Source organism: Caloenas nicobarica, chromosome 3 (genome assembly GCF_036013445.1).
Source record: "Caloenas nicobarica isolate bCalNic1 chromosome 3, bCalNic1.hap1, whole genome shotgun sequence".
Lineage (NCBI taxonomy): Eukaryota > Metazoa > Chordata > Aves > Columbiformes > Columbidae > Caloenas > Caloenas nicobarica.
In genome coordinates, this window is record NC_088247.1 from 35,049,315 (window position 1) to 35,070,591 (window position 21,277).

The 21,277-nt window shown below is 42.1% G+C and overlaps 1 protein-coding gene across 4 annotated transcripts in view; it reads right to left on the bottom strand.

Moving 5' to 3' along the window:
• Positions 1–15,837, bottom strand: part of PHIP (pleckstrin homology domain interacting protein) — a 109,345-nt gene extending 93,508 nt beyond the window's left edge. For all 4 annotated transcript variants that reach the window (XM_065630823.1, XM_065630822.1, XM_065630824.1 and 1 more), the window contains exons 1-6: positions 15,525–15,837; positions 15,339–15,397; positions 15,127–15,156; positions 14,922–14,981; positions 4,529–4,679; positions 4,318–4,416 (exon numbers count right to left, since the gene is read on the bottom strand). In XM_065630823.1, the coding sequence (XP_065486895.1) occupies positions 4,318–4,416; positions 4,529–4,679; positions 14,922–14,981; positions 15,127–15,156; positions 15,339–15,397; positions 15,525–15,570 (445 nt within the window). In that variant the 5' untranslated portion in view covers positions 15,571–15,837. The remainder of the gene's footprint in view (positions 1–4,317; positions 4,417–4,528; positions 4,680–14,921; positions 14,982–15,126; positions 15,157–15,338; positions 15,398–15,524) is intronic.
• Positions 15,838–21,277: the final 5,440 nt, after the last annotated feature.

The following is a 21,277-nucleotide window of genomic DNA, read 5'->3' on the forward strand; positions in this document are numbered from 1 at the left end:
CTGGCTATATATTTGTACATTGTTACTCATTAGTTCACCCAATGTATCTTCTCTTTCTTGCCAAGACAGAAACCTTTGTCTTTGCAGCAGCTGCACCTGATCAGGAACCAATCAATTGGATATTCTCTGCCCACTCTCATCCAACACTGCGCATCCACCTGCAACTACCGTTTTGGTATAAACCAGTATTGTTTGGTTATAATCCACACTGGTAATTTGGTCTTAACTGTTCCCGCTTCCCTGGACATCAGCCGAGAAAGATGAAAAGACACAAGTGATTTCACAGAATCACAGAACGTTAGGGATTGGAAGGGACCTCAAGAGACCATCTAGTCCAATCCCCCTGCCAGAGCAGGAACACCCAGATGAGGTTACACAGGAAGGCGTCCAGGCGGGTTTTGAATGTCTCCAGAGAAGGAGAATCCACAACCTCCCTGGGCAGCCTGTTCCAGTGTTCCGTCACCCTCACTGAGAAGAAGTTTCTTCTCAAATTTAAGTGGAACCTCTTGTGTTCCAGCTTGAGCCCATTACTCCTTGTCTTACTGTTGGTCGTCACCGAGAAGAGCCTGGCTCCATCCTCGTGACACCCACCCTTTACATATTTATGAACATTGATGAGGTCACCCCTCAGTCTCCTCTTCTCCAAGCTAAAGAGACCCAGCTCCCTCAGCCTTTCCTCATAAGGGAGATGCTCCACTCCCTTCATCATCTTCGTGGCCCTGCGCTGGTCTCTCTCCAGCAGTTCCCTGTCCTTCTTGAACTGAGGGGCCCAGAACTGGACACAATATTCCAGATGAAGTCTCACCAGGGCAGAGTAGAGGGGAAGGAGAACCTCTCTCGACCTACTAACCACCTCCCTTCTAATATACCCCAGGATGCCATTGGCCTTCTTGGCCGCAAGGGCACAGTGCTGGCCCATGGTCATCCTGCTGTCCACCAGGACCCCCAAGTCCCTTTCCCCACACTGCTCTCTAATAGGTCATTCCCCAACCTATACTGGAACCTGGGGTTGTTCCTGCTCAGATGTAAGACTCTACATTTTCCCTTGTTATATTTCATTAAAGTTTTCCCCGCCCAACTCTCCAGCCTGTCCAGATCTCGCTGGATGGCAGCACAGCCTTCTGGCGTGTCAGCCACTCCTCCCAGCTTGGTGTCATCAGCAAACTTGCTGAGAGTACACTCAATTCCCTCATCCAAGTTGTTGATAAATATATTGAATAATATTGGTCCTAGTACTGACCCTTGAGGGACTCCACTAAATACAGGCCTCCAACCAGACTCCGCCCCATTGACCACGACTCTCTGGCTTCTTTCCTTCAGTCAGTTTGCGGTCCACCTCACTACCCGATCATCCAGTCCACACTTCTTCAGTTTAGCCGTGAGGATGCTGTGGAAGACGGTGTCACATGCTTTGCTGAAGTCAAGGTAGACCACATCCACCGCTCTGCCATCATCAATCCACCTTGTTATGTCTTCATAAAAGGCTATGAGGTTGGGCAAGCATGACTTCCCCTTGGTGAAGCCATGTTGACTGTCCCTGACGACCCTCTTATCCTTGATATGTCTTAAGATGGCACCAAGGATAAGGTGTTCCATCACTTTCCCAGGGATGGAGGTGAGGCTGACCGGTCTGTAGTTGCCCGGGTCCTCCTTCTTGCCCTTTTTGAAGACCGGAGTGACATTTGCTTTCCTCCAGTCCTCAGGCACCTCTCCCGTTTCCCAAGACTTGGCAAAGATGATGGAGAGCAGTTCAGCAATGACTCCAGCCAGCTCCCTCAGCACCCGCGGGTGCATCCCATCTGGACCCATGGATTTATGGATGTCCAGATTGCTTAACTGCTCCCTAACCCAGTCCTCATCAACTGAGGCAAACTCCTCCATTGCCCTGCCTTCCTCTGGGGCCTCAGGGGTACGGGGCTCCTCAGGACAGCCTCCGGCAGAGTAGACAGAGACAAAAGGCGGCATTCAGTAATTCTGCCTTCTCTGTATCTTCTGTCACCAGGGCACCCACCCCATTCATCAGCGGGCCTACATTGCCTCTGGTGTTAGTTTTATCTGCCATGTATTTGAAGCAGCTCTTTCTGTTGTCCTTGACCCCTCTTGCCAGGTTTAACTCTAAGGAGGCCTTCACTTTCCTAGTTGCCTCCCTACATCCTTGAACAGCAGCCTTATATTCTTCCCAAGTGGCTAGCCCCTCCTTCCATGATTTGTAAACCCTCCTCTTCCACTTGAGTTTGCCCAGCAGTTCCCTGTTTAACCAAGCAGGTCTCCTGGCTCCCTTCCTTGACTTCCTGCGTGTCGGGATGCCCTGATCTTGAGCTTGGTAGAAGCAGTCCCTGAATGTTAACCAACTACCTTGGGCCCCTTTACCTTCAAGCAGCCTTGCCCACGGGATTTCCCCCAGCAATTATTTGAAAAGGCCAAAGTTGGCCCTGCTGAAGTCCAGGGTTGCAATTCTGCTTGGTATTCTGCTCCCACCACACAAGATCCTGAACTCCACCATCTCATGGTCACTGCAACCAAGGCAGCCCTCCACCTTTACTGCTTCAACCAGACCCTTCTTGTTAATGAGGACGAGATCCAGCAGCGCACCTCTCCTAGTCGGCTCCTCCACCATTTGCATCAGAAAGTTGTCATCAATGCACTGGAGGAACATCCTAGACTGTGGCTGGCTGGCTGAGTAGTCCTTCCAGCAAACATCAGGGTAGTTAAAATCCCCCATAACAACCAGAGCCTGCGACTGTGAGGCCACGCTCAGCTGCCCGTAGAAGGCCTCATCAACTTCCTCACTCTGATCTGGTGGCCTGTAATAGACACCCACAACAGTATCAGCCCTGCCAGCCTGCCCCTTAATTCTCACCCACAGACTCTCAACTCGCTCCTCAACTGCACCTGGACAGTACTCTATACATTGTAGTTGCTCTCTCACATAAAGAGCAACTCCACCACCACGCTTGGCTGGCCTGTCTTTCCTGAAAAGGGCATAGCCATCCATGACCACATTCCAGTCATGTGAGCTGTCCCACCATGTCTCTGTAATTGCCACCAGATCATAATCTCCTGACCGAATGCAGGTTTCTAACTCCTCCTGCTTATTCCCCATGCTGCGCGCATTGGTGTACAGGCACTTCAGGGAGCGAGCCGAGTACACCGATTGCACCCTAGGGGTATGGGGGGCCTCCCGGTCTTTATGGATTCCAGCATGCTGCCCCACTGATGCAAGCCCAGCTACAGCCCCATCCCCCTTCGAATCTAGTCTAAAGCCCTCCAAATGAGCCCTGCTAATTCCTGTCCCAGCATCCTTTTACCCCTGTGGGATAAACCTTTCCCACATATCACTGTCCGGACTGGTGTCTTATAAAACCAGCCATTATCAAAGAACCCAAAGCCCTGCCTGTAGCACCAGTCTCTAAGCCAATCATTTACGGACTTAATTTTTCTATTCCATCCCACATCATCACCCGAAAATGGAAGGAGGGAAGAGAAGATAACTTGAGCACATTTTCCTATCCACAACAAAAGGAAGAGGATGCTCCTTAAAGAATCACCTAAAATTGCATCATGATTCTTTCAGCAATTAAAAAAAAACAAACACTAAACCAAAACAAAAACAACAAAAAAATCCCACAAACAAACAAAACCACCATAAATCTTATTATTAGAAGGTTGAAAGCTAATGAACATGTTTTAGTGACCATATGAGAGCTTAAAAATAACTAAAAAAGAAAAAGAATATCCCTGATCTCCAGCTTCTCAGTTTTCCAATGGTAGAGACATCACATGTATGCTTCATGATACAGCATAGCTAACTGAAGCACAGCTACAAAATTACTGAATGGACCAGAAAGAAAAAGAATAACTTCTACAGCACACTAAAATCTTTCTAAAGAAAATCATCACCAATTTACATGACTTATTCTCCTAAACTATGTGAGGAGGCCATGCTGTCCTGGTTTTAAGTTGCTAAATAGAACTAATTTTGTATCTACTGACCACTTTATTACATCTTTTTATTGAAGAGTTTTATTTGTATGTATTCACTGTTGAAATATATTTTATTCCATTTCATACAAAGATAAAATTAGCTTCAGAACAAAACTACTATAGGTATTTACAACATCCATTTTTTTTTTTTTTTTACACACACACAAACCGGGAAATACAACAACACATCTCAACAAAAAGCATACTAAAGGTAAGGTATGTGACACTAACAAGGACACATAAAACCAGAACTACTACTTAGCTCTCATCATCACAATCATCATCCTAGGAGTTAGGTATCACAATGGCAATGCCATAATAAAATTGACTTACCTATACTTGGTGGACTGCCATAATTTACAGGGGACTCTGGAGGCCTCCCACAATGTAGTGCAGCAAGAGCAGATCCCTTCCATACAACATGTTTGCAACCTGTTTAAAAAGAATTACACAATAAACACAGGCAAGCAGTTTTTTTAATGCAAAAAACACAGAAGAGGCACGATATATCAAGAACTCTCAAAATCTCATCAAATTTTCATACTTTTGTTTGTACGAAGCAAAGACTGTCTGCCGGCTCCTAATAACGTCTGCACTCCAGGGACACTTTGGGGAATTTCTTGCTCTAGAAGAGGTCCGAGTCGATGGCATATTTGAAGCAAGTGATCGGGTGCCAAGTGTCTGTAATATTTCACCTATTATATGAAAGAGCAAACAACATATCTGATAAAGAACACAATATTATTGAAGAATTACTAGTTTAATCTGGTTACACAAATTCATAAGAAAATTATAGCATATTAAGGATAAAAACAAATAATGACCTTTAAGTACAAGAATTCATTCCAGCTGGTCCTAATTAATTCCTCTATTCAGCACATGCCACATTGTACAGAGAACTGTTGGTATTTACTACTTTCTGACTTTAAGGCACTGTTGGTCATAGACTAATAAGCACAGTGAAAAATATAAAGTATATATTCAATATTATATTTAAATAGCATTCTGGTCAATCTTCTGTGCAGGATAAAGATGAGACAAGGATTGTAAGGACAGCAACACAGAATTCTTGGAAGATTCACATACGCTCAATAAATACTATAGCTTTGTAGAAAACAATGCAAAAACATTCTGCCTCATCTCACCTAAGTTACAAGACCTTGTCAAAGTTCCACAACTGGATTTTTCTTTTTACATCTAAAGCTTTTATACTAAAATGTTCACTTAAGTAACATCACTTTAAATTTGGCATACATAGTCCTCTACCAGGCTACGAACATGACCGGCTTTTGCAACTGCTCATAGCTTTCAACTGCACAGTACCAAAACAAGCTCCTATTATCAGCAACACATCTCCTCGCTTGATTACAACAATGTTAAACCAGTATTAATGACTGCACAGTCAAAACGAATTCACTCATTTGGACTACTATAACTCTAAACCAAAAGACCATCTTACGTAACAAGGAAAAAAGCTTTGAAATGTATATGACAAAAGTATAATTCTATTAACGTAAATAAATAGCTGGTTAAGAATAATGGTTAAGAATAATAGTTAGGAATAATGGTTAAGAAATGGCATTTTTTAAAATACATAAGGTATAGTCAGCTTCAACTACAACAGAGAAAATTTAAAAAAATAAAATTACGAGGGAGGATAGAAACTCAGTTTTCTTCAGTTCTTGTAGAGAATGTAGCATGTAGTAGTTTTATCCTTCATATAGCCTGAAATATGTCTTCACAGTTTTACTTTGCAGAAAAAAAAAAGTACTGCAGTAAAAGCTCGTGATGTTTTTTTATTCTTCAACTAGAGAAGGCTGTGACTGACACTTCAGGCAGACTGATACTTCTGTATTACACTCAATTAACAGAAATATACCTCATTCTTCATCAAATGTGCTCCTATCTTGCTGACACACTGTAATCACTTCACGTGTTCTAGCTGTTTGTTAACATAAAGAGTGCAGCTGTCTGAAACCCAGGCTCTAGAAAAGCCTTGCTTACACCAGTAATTCCCACCATCACCAATGCAACCTGCCAGTGAAGAAGAAAAAGTTCTCCCTTTTGCTTCAGTCACGGTTTAACCTGGCCGGCAGCTCAGCCCTGCACAGCCACTTGCTCACCCTTCCACAGCGGGATGGGGGAGAAAATCGGAAGGGTAGAAGAGCAGAAACTGGTGGGTTGAAATAAAGAGAGTTTAATAGGCAAAGCAAAAGCTGCACAGCAAGCAAAGTAAAATAAGGGATTCATTCACTACTTCCCATCGACAGGCAAATGTTTAGGCAACTGTTTTCCAGGAAAGCAGAGCTTTTCTTCTGTGAATTATGTTACATCTGTACAAGGCTTTGCAAGCTGTCTGAATTTGAATGCCTAAAACTTAAATGACTTACAAAATTCACACACTTTTTTTTTAGAAAAGGCTTTTCTTTTAAAAATATTAGCAATTTTTTTTTATAAAGTTACAGTTGATTGTACAGATCAAGTCATATAAAACGACTGAATTTAATGTCATCAGACAGGCATCCTGTTAGAAGAGTGGCAAAAAATAATCCACTGAATTCAAAACTTTGGTTTTGTTTTCTATTTAAAGTAGGAATCACAGTCAAAATACAAGCTTGAGAGCCCTGAAATATCAAAATAGCCACAAGTAGTGACAAAGCTATGTACAGGTTCTGCCATCAACAGCCCTGGTCAATTTCCTCAGTTATTGTTCTCCTTCGATCCTATCAAAAGGAGCGCAAAAACTTAACAAATACTGCCCTTTGTATAATCCTATCTGAAACCAGACTTCACACCTGAGAGGCAAGTTCAGATTCTGCAAAGGTAAATAATTAGTGATTTTTTTGTTTAATCAAAATTATTAGAACTACATATGCAACACAGTTGTCATTTTATCCTGCTCAAGACCCTTCAGTTTTACACATCCTCAAAAACGCATGAAATATAAAGAAAATGAAGCAAATCGGCTTTGACGCATTCCAAACTACAGCCAGCTGACATCTTGAGTCATGCTTCTCATGATTTGTCATGAGCCATGTGTTCACTTTATTATTTTAGCAGAAACTAGGTAGGCTCAATTCCACGTGCAGTTTTTAAAGCAAATATTTTAGAAAGGGGGATCTATTTGTACTACTCTTGATCATACCTATTGAAGATCTTATCTTAATATATACCTCACACTCACACTATAGCCTTTCCTCATTTTAGTCCATTTGTGTGAAAACAGATATTTATGACAAGTTACACAGCAGTTTTGTGATGCTTCTGCACATCATTTGTCTGAATAATCATTGTTCACTAAGCAACATTTGCAACCAGCTCATTAACAAACTGATTCAACAATACTAAGTGTGCTGTATGCTTAAAAAAAATTTAAAAGTGACACTGTCCATCTAAACAGTTGCCAGCTCCAGAAACTTTATTAAACTATTTCATGAACCATTCATACAGAGTCAACATTTGGCTCTCACTTTCCTATACAAGACTAAAGCACAGACAAGAAACTTTTTAAAAATAAAGGAAGCTTCATTTCACTATAAAATCTGCTAGGGAAAAACCCTCTTATTTTATTAGGGGTTTTATTTGGATTTCTATTTCATTTTTCTCCTTCTATAAAGAAGTAAATGCTGGAACTTGAATAATTTATTAAAAGTAGGCTATTAAGTAAGTTTTCTCCAGATGAAGTACTTACTTCCCCATCAGAAAGAAATAATTTTAACAATATTAATATAACAGGTCCAGTTGAAAGGGACCTACAGCCATCATCTCATCCAACTGTCTGACCACTGCAGGGCTGAGCAAAAGCTACAGCATGTTGTGAAGGGCACCATCCAAATGCCTCAGACACTGACAGGCTTGGGGCATTGACCACCTCTCTAGGAAGCCAGGTCCAGTGCTCATTTGTATGTGTGACTATTGGCATTACAGTAGAAGCCACGAATGAAAAAGTGTAACAGAAATTCATCTTAGTCCCAATTCATCCCTTTTGAAAAAGGGGGAAAAAAAGGCAGAAAAGAGAACCACAGTGTGGTATCAACACCTCAAGAAAGGACAAGGTAAGGAAGTTCAGTTGATACATTAAATTACAAAAGAGCAACTTGAAAGCTAAAATTATTTGGATCATTCTAAGGTACAGCCTACCAGGAGGCAATTCCTGCACTGATGAATTATTAAAAGAAGCTAGAACCAACATAAAATGTAATCTACTACCCTGTGTCCTCCTCCTAAAATAAATAATAGCAACAACAACAAAATCCAGACAAGAGTACTTTCAAGTCAGATGTAAGTGACAAAAAAAGAAATAGTTATTTTTAAAAGGACACTTTACAAGCTTTGTCAGAAACAGAAAAGCTCATGAAAACTGAATAGAATGATGGAAATTTGTCTTGGTATCAATCTCTGATTCCAAGAGGAGAAAGTAAAAGCAAAAGGAAAAAATAACAGATGGAAAAGTATTTAAAATTCATACAGTTCTAAACTGAAAGTAAAAACTGAACTCTACAAACAAAAATTTTATGCCAAAATTGTGATGTCAAGCAGTATATAAACAGCACTGATTTTTTTTCTCTGCCAGTCCCACCTAGCTGAAATTCTAGCTGGTTTCTTTCCTCCTCCTATTAGGCTTTCTGTAACATCTAATTCTGCTCTTTTCTTCCAACAGAAAGGCACAGAGGATATGCTTTTATAAGTATAATAATGACCTCTTTTTGTTCGAGTAGACTTTTCACATAAGACAAGTTAATAACATTTCTTAAACATTACTGTAATAAAAATCAGAACTGTTAGCAAGTACAAATTTTCAGATCTTGAGCACAAATAATATTTTCTAGAAGATAAGAATCAGCATTACCCTCAACTTCACCCATAACCTACTACCCTCAGCTTTATTTATTCCAAACAAACAGCATGGGAATACACAAAATGCAGCTACACAGCCATTCGGACTAACATTTAAATCTTTATTACCTTCGAAATAGACCTAAGTGCTTATATTTTCATTCAGCATGACTCTGCAGAATAATTTAGCATCAGAATCACAACGAATGCATCAACAGAATCATGATTTGGCCTAAACTATTTAGTTAAATTTGTCATCTATAATGCAGTTATTTGCTGCCAGTGTTTTACACATCAAGTAAAATATGACCTTATTCTGGATTCTGCTCTAAGCAGCGTGCATACCAAAATGTTCTCTCAAGTATTGTTGATTTTTTCCCCCCATGCTAACAGTTAACATGCTTAAATACAAGTTCGACTGCAAACATCTTTCAGAAAAATACATTTCCACCCAAGGACATTTAACAACCAAATCTAAGTCAGTCAGCTACCTACATTTCAAGATGCGAGAGCTCAATCTTACTAATACCAGCAGCTATCCCAGCTTTAACTATTCTGCTACATAACACACTACCCAAAACAAGCTCCAAATTGAATTACAGTAATTGTACAATATCAGACCATCAATCTAATTGAGTACCCTGTACCATCAGCCACTGCCTTGTCGCTTTAAGATTAAGAATTGCAATAAAGTGCAATTACTTTTCTCTGTAGCATTCTCATTCTCTTTGTGGTATTTTTTGTTGTTGTTCCTTTGTTTTTTTCGTTGGTTGGTTTTGGTGGTGGGGTTTTTTTGTTTGTTGGTTTGGGGCTTTTTTGTTTGTCTGTGGGTTTTTGTTTGTCAGTTTGTTTTGGTTTGGGTTTGTTTGGGTGCGGTAGGTGGCAACAGACAATGGGGAGAGAGAATTGGAGAGTTAACTATTTTCCCCAAAGCACGTTTATTTCTCATGTACTTTCTAATTATGCTTGAGCCAGAAGTATATGGATAGTTAGTCACTATTTCCTACAGGAATGCCTACTCTTTTAATGTGAGATTACTTTTTCTCTAACGAAATAGACCTGTATGAAACCAGCCATCCCATGAACATACTAGTTTTCCAATTATTTAATGCTTTTAATAGGTATGAGGCCAGACCAGATAAAACCTCAAACCTCAGTATAAACAAACTGTTTCAAGCTTGCTACTTGCCACATGAGAAGGTACAGAAAGTAGTAGCTTTTTCAGTCTTGTGGACTAAGATGTTCAACTATATCTATTACTGTGGGATTACCTGTACCTATTTGCCCATCTTAAACTCATTCACAATGCTTTGTGGGATTTTTTGAGGGTTTTTGTTCTGGTTTGTGTGTGTGTGTGTGCTGTTTTTGGTGTGGTGTGTTTTGGTTTTGTTGTTGTTGTTTCATTTGTTTCTTTGTTTTTTAACTAAAAGGTACACCTTAGAAACTCGATATTCCTCTTTAGCCCATCTTTCACCAGTGTTTCTCAGTCTTGGTTTGAAATAACTAGCACAAAACAGTTGACTTAGCCAACTCTCTTGATTATTTGTAGAACAAACGTGTGGTACTTCACACAACAAATGAGAGTTCCTCCTCATCAAAATCTAACAGTTTGAACAGAAAGGCTCTCATACCACCTAAATTCCTAGTTATGGCAATAATCTGTAAAACAAATGTTTGTCTTCTAGAACTAAAAAGAAATCATTTAAAGTTGATGTATCTCCAACAGAGGCACTGACAATGAGACCAAAAACATTGCTAAGGATCACAACCATTTCACAGGCTTCCTTACCTCCAATGCCAAGTCTTTCAGACCACCTTCCAAAACATGTATAGACTTTCCCCAAAATACCATTAATAATGAGAACTGGGTGATGACATAGCTCAATGATTCAATGCAAGTTTTATTTTAGCTCCCTGTTTCTTTGAATACCTTTACAGCACAAGATTTCCTGAAGAAACAAACCACTTATTATCTGGTTACTTATTAAGAAACAGAATCATTAAACAGTAATCACAATGCTGCCTAAAAGACTTTACTATGTTAGACATTATACGGACAATGAAATAGTGTCAATGTACTTAATGTCCCAGTCCTACAGATACTCTTTGTAATTTAATGTACCTTTGCACAACCAAAAAGAAAGATCGGGGGATGGCCTGAGAACAGAGTTTTGTCATTTTCACTTTAAACTACATTTAACAATTGTGGGCACGGGAAGGGACGAAAGATAGCAAAACTGTAGTAAACAGTTACAAAGAACAACAAGGCATACTGTCTACTAAACCCATTGTACCATCTTCCTATTTGATGTGAATTCCCTGCCTTCTCCCTCCTCACCCACCAACACCATGAATAAAATTCTAATTCAATAGAGAAAATTACGTTTGCATGAATACTTCAGATCACAAAAAGAAAGTCACCACACTGGTTCTGATCATATACACTGCAATGCCTGTACCCTAGGCGACCTTAAAAAAAACCCAACACACCACACAAACCCCACCCTTCAAAAACCCCCAAACGAACAAACAAAATCCCAACCACCCTGTACCACCCCTCCTAAAAGGAGCAAGCCCAACACATTCCCCAAGCCCTCCGTATGCACTCCTACCCTCTCCCTCATGGTGGTGGCAGGACCCATGATGCTGCTGCACACAAAAGCAGAGCTGAACCATCTGAAAATTATTTTTGTACAGTTCATTTTTCAGACAGTTCAGCTCTCTTATCCAACTGACTGCACATTTGGATAAGCACTCATGCCTACACAAAGGATGCTGCAGAAATGCATAGCTTTCATCAACAGCATACAATTAAGAGCGGCTACTGCAACGTGAAAAATATAATAATTACCCTGGAGTCAACTGCTGCACCATAGCTTGTTCATGTGTCGAGGCCCTAAGAAATGTGTTTTAAAGACTAACTACACACAACAATTAAATATCTTTAACCACAATCTATAAACAATTCACAATGCTGCCTTGCTCTGCTAAAGCGAAGTGTTAGAACACCTCAATTTCTGTCCCCCATCATGAGAAATCCTCAGTCTTTCCAAAAGAGGAGAAAAATAGCTGTAGTAAGTTTTCACAACGAATGCAAGAGAATACAAAACATCCTGATTTGTTACTGAAGAGTCCCACCACCCACCTAGGTTGAAACTGGTCTACCTGGGACTCAACTCTCAGAAAGGCTTTGGTTACAGCACAAATAGAAATCTTAATCCTGACAATATAAAAATAAGATGGGCACTCTGAAATAAGAGACTACACTCTCGAAGCATGTGGTTTATACCACAAGTGGTGACTATAGAAAAACAAGATATAGAAATATTTGAATTCAAGAAAAATCACTTAAGAATTTAAAACACAGTATAATGGCATTTCTGAACTCATATATTATTCTATAGCATTACAAGCCTGCACAGCATGGTGTTAGCTTATAAGAAAATAAAACATTTACTTTCACTGACCAAACAGAAAAATGCAAGTAATTCACAAGATTAAAATTGCATTTGATTTAATATTACCTGCACGAATTAAGTTACAGAAATAAAACATCTAAGGCTGTAAATATCAGTCTAATAACAGGAAGCTAACTCTACTAAGTAATTCCTAAATTGTTTTCAAAATGGGGACAAAACCAGGATTATTAATCTCTTGAAAATATATCCGCCTAAATAGATGTATAATAAAAGGCATGATTTTGCAAACAACAATGCAGACGCCTGGGATTAAATTCCATCCCCTGTTACACAGAGACTTTACTCCCTCCTAGAGTAAAAATCAGACGTGTAACAGTACATTTACTGGTATTTTTATTTTTTATCTTTTGTCCTTTCAGGTCCTTCTACAAAGTTTAGCGAAAGCGCAAGGCATTCAAGTCTGATAAGTGGTAACAACACATGATAAAACATGCCTTCTTCAGAAGGAAGAGTCAGCATCTCAAAGCTGGAAATGTTTTTCAAATTAAAAAAAAAAATAAGAAAGAGAAGGTTAGCTCATCATCAGTCTAATTTAAAAGCTAAAAATTCTTTGGTTTGAGATAAACAAGTTTTTGTTTAATGAAACACAACATTGTGAAAAACATTTATTTTGTATCAAATGTAACTGTCACCCTGCAAACACCCTTCTGTGCCAGTTTTCACAAGCCTAAAATGTCAACTAATACAAAGTTCACACATCTTTGACAACTGAAGGAAGAGCGGAAAGAGGGGATGGAGAGAAGCATCAGGAACAAAGTAACCAATTTCTTTTCCCCTCTCTCCCAATATCTAGGCAGGGACAAGGTGGAAAAGGCCATATTTATATCAAGAACTTTAAGAAAACTTTGTAAAGAACAGAAAACTAGAAAAAGTGGGAAGACCTAGACAGCACCACATCTCCAAATTTATGTATCCAGGATCAAGTCCAAATTTTGAGGAAGCACATCTTAATGTCATTACATACCTATTCTGACCTCCAATTCTTTATAATTCAAAGTATAAAAGAGAGATCCATTGTAAGTTTTACCAAGCAACTTCTGACCATTTTTTGAAATAGATAATACAGCCTTACGAATTAATAAATAAATAAGAATAGCATCATATATCATGCAAAAGTATCAGCATTTTGAAATTCCTAGTTGAATTTTGTCATGATCTTTGATTTCAGGAAAATTAAAAAGTATTGGTACGTTTTTCCACATCATATGCATTAAAATGCCTGGGCCAATCCACCCCTTGCTCCAGAGAAAACCAATGCAGTAAATAAACCTGTTCCAACTACAATAAATACCTATGACTGATATTGTAACACTTGTAATATAACCAAAATAATGTATAAGCCTACAGTCTTTACAGACGGAAACTGTTCTGTCTCCTTTAGTGCGAACTCAAAAGCCCTCCACATGTCTAAGTCTCAGAAATACTGGAGTTCAGAACTACGATAACCAACCACAAAGCCTGAAGGGAAATCTCTCTTTGATGAACATTACAAGCGGGGCTCATTCTCCCTCTGAAATCCTATTCAGAAATTCAGACACTAAGTTATACAACAGTGCACCTGTTATGAAAACAATACTAGCAACAAGTTGCTAGCAGACACAATTCAGACATCTTAATTGCTGTTTTCCCAACTACTGTAGTTCACAACATATTAGAAAAAAAAAATCCAGGCCCCTCTCTGCTAGCAAGAAATACAACACTGCAATATATATTTTTTTTTACCACTGATCCACACCTGAAATTAAAAGTGCACACTGGAAGACTTAAAAAAAAAAAAAAAAAAAGGACAAAACAAAAAAAAAAGTACGGAAGCCAAATCTGTGATGTGAACCTAGCATGGCCAGTTTTTCCTACACACCAGATACATTGTATATAAAAAACGCAAAGCCATATGATGTACCTTACCAGCACACACGGAACCAGGAAGGAAACCACAAACCAACCCACCCCCCCGCCCCTCGATGGAGATCCCAGCCCAAGTTAACACAACAGCGAAGAAAAAAACGTCAGCCTCAGCCCAGCGACCTGGGACCCGAGCTCCGGCTCAACCTCTCCCGCTGTCCCGCAGCCGGACACCGCGGCCGCGTGGGGGGGGGGCGCGGTGCGGAGGCTCCGCCGCGCCGCGGGGCCATTGTGTGCGCGGGCGGCGCGGCCGAGAGCGCCCCCGCCTGCCGGCGGCCCGGGGCTGCGGCAGCCGCCTGCCCGCTGCTGCCGCTCCTGCTGCCGCCCGCCCGCGCTGGCCCCGCCCCGCGCGGCTCCCGCCCGCCCGCACCGCGTCCATGACGTACCGCTCCTCTCCTCCCAGCCCGGCCAGGCCGGGGCTCTCGCATCGGGGCGCTTGTTGTTATTTACCCCGCGCCGCCCGCCCCGCTCCGGCGGGGCCCCCCCCGCCTTTGCCCTCGGGACGGAGGAGGAGGAGGGGGCCGAGGTTGTATTTAAAAAAAAAAAAAAAAAAAAAATCCCCCAACTTTTGTGTGTGGGTTTTTTTTTTTTTTAAGTTGTATTTTTTTTTTTTTTGCGGGAAATTCAATTTTTTTACTGGGCTGCTCATGGAGAGTGAGGGGAAAAAAAAAACTCAACTTTGCCCGCCGCACCGCGGTCGGCCCCGGCCGCTCTTCTTACCAGGTTCTCGTAGCTCCGGGGATGCTCCTTGCCCGTCCAGTCCGTCCGCTTGGGCAGCAGCTGGGGGAGGGAGGCGAGGACACCCCGTGAGCGGCTCCCCTCCCCCGGGGAGCCCCCCAGCAGTGCCCGGGATGGGGCGGGGGAAGCGGGAGAGAGCGAGGGAAGGGGGAGGGAGGCCGCAGGCGGGGCGAGCGGCGCCGCTTACCTCTTTCTCCGCCACTTCTCGGATCAGGACCTGCAGCAACAACAAAAGCGGGGCGGGGGGGGGGGGAGAGATAAGAAAAGGGAGGCGGTTTTAAAAGAAGGAAAAAGGGAGAAAGAGGACGCGGCTGCGAGCGCGCCGCCCGCTCCGCCGCCCTGCCCGGCCGCCCCCTCCCCGCCAGGCCCGGCGGCGCCATCCATCCATCCATCCCCTACCTGAGCCGCTTGCTGGCAGGGTCCGTCCTCCAAAAAGCGGGCGATGAGGAAGTAGAGCTCTGAGGGGAGAGGAGAGGCGGTGAGGGCTGCAGCGCGCCCCTTCCCCGCGGGCTCGTCTTTCTTCCCCCTCCCCGCCGCCCCGCTCTGGCTCCCGCCGCCCCGCACGGCGGCTCCCCCGGCACTCACCCGCTCGCAGCTCCGCCGTGTGCCTGCTGCCGCCGTCCCCGGACATGGCGAGGCGAAAACCGGGGAGGGGAGGGGGGGAAGGGGAGGGGGGCTCGGGCCGCGCTCCCGCGGCAGCGTCGGGGCCCAGCGAAACGCGTCCGCCCGCCCGGTAGCTGTCACTGTTCGTTCACCAGGAAGAGTCTCGGCTCCACCATTCAACCCACGGGCAGGAGGAGGAAACAACAACTCACAGCAACCCGCCGCCAACGCCGCCGCTGCCGCCGCCGTCGCCAGTCAGCGCGAGCGAGCGCGATCCCTCCGCCCTGAGAAAGAGTCCCCTCCTCCGCGCCCCTCTCCTCAGCCCCCTCGGCCCCTCGCGCCGAGCCCAGCGCGCCGCCCCTCCCTCCCTCCCTCTCCCCCGCTCCCCTCGATCCCCGGCGGTGGGGGCGGCCCAGCGGGGAAGGGGGAGCTCGGCTCTCCTGCCCCCCTCTCCCGCCCCGCCGCCGCGGCGGCCCCTGGCGCTGCCCGGCTGAGGGGAGAAGGGGCGAGGGCGAGCGCTACGTGTTTATTAGCGGGCGGGCTGAGGCAGAAGATGTCGGAGCGGCAGCGGCTGGGTGGGCGGGAAGGCGGCGCGCTGGCGGCTGAAAGGCGCTTTCTCTGCGAGGTGCGGGAGGCCGGCGCGCGGAGGGATACGACGCACGGGGAGGAGGGGCCGCGGCGGGGCAGCGGCGATTCGCGGCGGCGGCGGGGAGGCTGGAAGTTACCGAGCTTCAGTGTCGCAGAAATGCGAAGCGAGCGAAGCCAAGATGCCCCCGGGGAGCGCGGCCCCGCTGGGGAGGCGGGCTGAGGAAGCCCAGACCGACCTCCCCCCGCCCCTGCTCGCCGCGGCTCCCCCATCCACCGCAGCCAGGCCCCTCCGGAGCGCGGGGCTGCGGCGGCCCCGGGCTCCCTCACAGCCCCGCGGGGGCCTCGGGGCGCTGCGGAGTTGGCATCTGCGCGTAAGTGCCGGTGTCACGCGTTGTTGTTTCTTATTCTTGCAACATTGTGCCCCGGGCCGGGTTCGTGCCTTGGGTTTAAGGTGAAGTGTGGCGGGGGGGAGGAAACTTCAACGAGCCCCGAACAAGCAGAAGGGCGCTTTTCTGCGTTGTTCGGCGCGGCCGCCTCGGGTCTGGCTGTCGCCACGGGGGCGGGCAGGGCGCTCGGTGCGAGAACTTCCCTTTAAAACCCAACAGCTAATAACGATTTTATTCATCGTTCTTGCGGCCGACCGGATCAGAGGCGCGGGACTGGCGAATCTGGTGTGTTTCTCAGGAGCGGCGGCGAGAGGAGCGTTGTCAAGGCGAGGACGAGCGAGGGCTGGCGGTGCCTGCACCCTATGGCTGAGCCTGAGGTAATTCACCGGATCGATAACCTGCCGAACGTTCCTGAAAGGCTGCAATGTTGTACGGAGCCTGCTTAGCGATTAAATCCTTTATTTATTAAATGCTTTGACAGCCCGACGGCACCGAATAAACGTCCTGATTTGTGCTGTAGCTGTTTATTTGCTGCTTACAGTCAAAAAGGAAAAGAAAGCAAACATCCACCGATAATTACCTCTTAAAAAAAACCCGCATCGGGTGAAGAAGGGATTTAAATGAGCATAATGGCTTGTCTTTAGGGTCTGCAATGCATTTGTGCTTTTTTCAGGTGGAGTTGGGGCCTTGCAAGATGTGTTTGTAACAACGACAACGAATTTAATTGGGATCGATGTAAACAGGGCAAGCTGTCATATTTTTAATATATATTTTGCCCCAATTATTAACTAATGTCATTTGTGAAGAAAAGCTAAAAGTATGTTTGAAATTATATAGAAACCAGACAAAGAATATTCTGTGTGTAAAGACCCTGAAGCTCTCCACTATATAACTTTTAACAAAATTCAATTTAAACTGTATTTCTGTGCCCCTGAGGGGAGGTTGAGTTGAGCATTTTTATATGTATGTTTCCAAGGTCCGTGAGCTCAGTTTGTGAGCTTACTGCCTGAGCTTTGTGCTTGGCGTGACGAGAGCGCTTGCTGCAGCCACCCTTCTGCTTTATTGCACAAACGTTACCGTAAAAGATTAGAGAAAGGAGGCTAAAATATCACATATTTCCATAAAATCATGTTATAAGAAGTGATAAAAATTAGATTTATACAGCAGATGCCTAGTTGCCATGCATTTTGCCATACAATTCTCAAATGTCCTAAAAATCATTAAAAACATAATCTAGCATGCAGTGTGTAATCATCAGGGTAAATGTATTTTGTAGTATAGATTTTTTTTTTCAAATAATTAAAATTATGCATACTAGATTTGACCACTCTATCTGTAGCTATGCTCACCATGTCTTTTTAAATGAACATGTTGTCTCCCTTTTCTCAGTTTTTATAACAATAACCACTCTGTGTTTCAGCTTTATTTTAAATCCATGCTTCAAATAATTGAAATGGCAATTAAATCATATTTACCCTCTTAATAAAGATTTAAAAAATAAAGTGACTTGAGTCTTTTCTTAGTGATGGAAAATATGTATTGTAATAATCTCTGTTGTGGTTCTCACAACAAAGGGCTACATGAATAATGTGATTAACATTTTAATTTCCCTTGATGTTTAAATAAAAGAAGGAATATTTATATGTGACATCACTGAAACTATAAACCAAGGAATAGAGAAATTTTAAATAGTCTGAAAATAGACGAAAACTATCCTGAACATATTGAACTTCCCTGCTATTTTGGCAACTCGTAACTTTTCCTGATGCAGTTTAAAGTACAGCCCACAGAATTAAAATGTTCTTGGTGTTTTGACAGTAAAATAAGGAATTATGTCTTTCGTCTAATTTTTGTAGGGCACTAAGCAAAATGAAATCCATGTCCCTGACTTGAGACTGAGCACCACAGTACTACAAATAATATTTAATAAACAGCTTGAACAAACATACATTCCACTTCTTTTTACAGATGCAATGTGATACAGTTTTTTGTTTATTTGTGGCTTAATATGGAAGTCACACAGACCACAAGAGAAGATGCAGAATTATTATTGTTTGGTGATGCATGCTAGAATGAATTTTAAGAATTCTTGCAGCAGTAATAAATACTCCATTATTTATTCAAAGATATTTCAAAAGTTTTTTTATCCCTGTTGCAGTTAAATTGAGGATGTTTTTGTTATGTACACAAGTGGAGAAAAATATCCTCATCTCTGAATTTTTATTATCTTGATTGTTTTGCTTTCAAATAATTATTTTCTTTCATGTGATCTTGTCACATTAGTTCTGCTTTGTCAGTGAGATTTAATGTTTTTTAGAATATTTTTCTACTCTGAAAGGTATGCATTAAAAAAAAGTAGTTGTAATGGAATTATTTTCCTTTTCAGCTATAATGATTGTTACAGTTAAAAAGAAAATCTCAGATTCTTTTAATCTAGGAATTGGATCGTTTTAACATCTGACAGCTTTACATTTTCTTTTTGCAAAGGTGTGGTGTCCTGTTATTTTATTTTGTGAGTTTCAAATGTGAATATTCACTCATGTTCACAAAAATAATCTTTTTAAAAAGCAGAAATAAAGTTTATTGGATTTTGCTGCTAATATAGTGGATATGTAAAACTTGCAGTCAGGTATGGACTGATCTCAAAGGTATTATTATTAATAATAATAATAATTTGCCTTATTTTTTCTTTTTTTTTCCCCTCCTTACCCAAAAAGTTCTATAAGCACTAAAACTATCCAAATACAGACATGTTAGAATTCTCTTGAATTACTGGTTACTTTTGACAGATAAGAATGTAATATCTTGGATTTCTTCTTGATTTTTCTGTATCCTTGTAGTTTTGGGGTTTTTTTTACTGATTTCCATGCCCCACCCCCCCTAATTCTTTATATCAGTTATCAGTATGGTTCAATAGCTTGTGTTGCTATTGCACTGGAAAGCACATTACTTGAAACTTAGTGGTGGCAGTTCTTGACATGAAATCCTTTCTGTTTCTTGTGAAATTTGCTCTTTTCTTTATAGGCAAAGGCAAGTATTTAAGGTTTGTAAACTGTCAAGCTGAACAATGTAGTTAAATATTTGAAGCAGAATATCAGTGGGAGGAAGGTTGATTGAGAGCAACATAAAGGATTGACTAAGCTTCCCTCAGGTTCTGTTGGTTGGTTCGTTTTTGTGGTTGATTTTGGGTTGGGGTTTTTTTTGGCGGGGTTTTTTCCACCTCAAATGAGAATTATCACCACCAGTTGTTTGACTTTTTGTGACTCTTGATTCTTACTCTTGAAACCAACCATTAATCTTACAAGGGCAAGAAGTGAGGCAAGACGAATTTTTATTATTATTATCGTGTATATTAAATGTCTGCAGAAAGAACCAAATGTCCCAAAATACAGTACTATTATAAGTAAGTTCCTTCTGCAGGTTTAAGCAATAACCTACAATTTAACTGTGTACCTTCGCATCAGAATTATTTTATATACTCACTCGTTCATGCTTCATGCCAATAAGATGTCCTTTCCGCGCCCTGTGTCGGTAACCCAGCTGAACTTTCCACTATGGAGCTGTGTACAAAGTGCTTTCCCACTGTGTATTCTACCCGCATCAGGTATTAAATAGGGAACTGTGTGCTTTTATTCTTTATTTCCTTTTTCAGTGCACCCATTACCATAGAATGCGGATGTCTTCCCACTCCAACCAAAACACACCATTTCACCTTTCAGTTGCTTCTCCCTGTTGGTGAAAAGTTGTGTAGAATTAGGCATCTACCTGCATTACTCAAACCACTATCAGCATTGATAAATTAACATTTTATAAAGGTACACAAACAGATTAACCTCTGACAAGCGTGTTTCTAGGTGTTCTCATATGCAGCTAGAAGAGTAAAGCAAAATCAAGTCACTTATGAAAACATCATTCATTTTTAGCTGAAAGTAAATAATAAACCATGACTCTGGTACCAAGCTTCTGAAACTAGATCTATGTGTCTTTTGTATTCTAAGCTGCAAATGAGTCTGGTTGAAATTCATCCGATGACCTTAAACCCCTCTTTAGTCTGTTGTTACCCAAATAAATATGAATTGCACCAGCCATGACATTCTTTCGGTTCCACTATTATATCTTTGCATGAATACAAAAAACTTCCCTTATGAAGAAAAATTAAGAATAAGACGTGTATAATTCCTACTGAATAAAGGAATTCTGCTGTTTTATGGTGGGGTTTTATTTGGTTTGGTTTATTTTAAAGCAATTTAGTTTGTGCTCCTGTATTTTTGTAAAAAGCCTTTGATTAAAGTTACTGGATCAGTTTGACAGTACAGCTTTCTAAGCTGAATACATTCCCTAATTATCCAGAGAATTTTGAGAAAATGATTAAACTGCTGTACTTAATTGTTCATTATTGAGCTGTTCTTCACAGAGAATCTTGGATATTTGCCATGCTCAGTTTTACGCCCATTTGATGTCTCCAAAGTTTTCTGAGAATTCTAAGGATTATGTGGGGTTTTTTAAGTGGAGTTTTGAAAAAAGCAATATACAGGGTGTTATTTTAGAGGAGAGCTACTCCATAATGAATATAGGAGCAGTAAAAAAAAAAAAGAATGTTTATTATGTTGATTAGGAGTTTGGATTTGACTTTTTCAATGACAGTAGGAGCCTGCTAGAAATACAACTTTTTAAAATACAGATGAGGGGTTATTTGTTTGACTTTTCAGAATGGGACTGATTATCAGTAGCTTTGCTATAGACTTGGAATTTCTCTGAAGT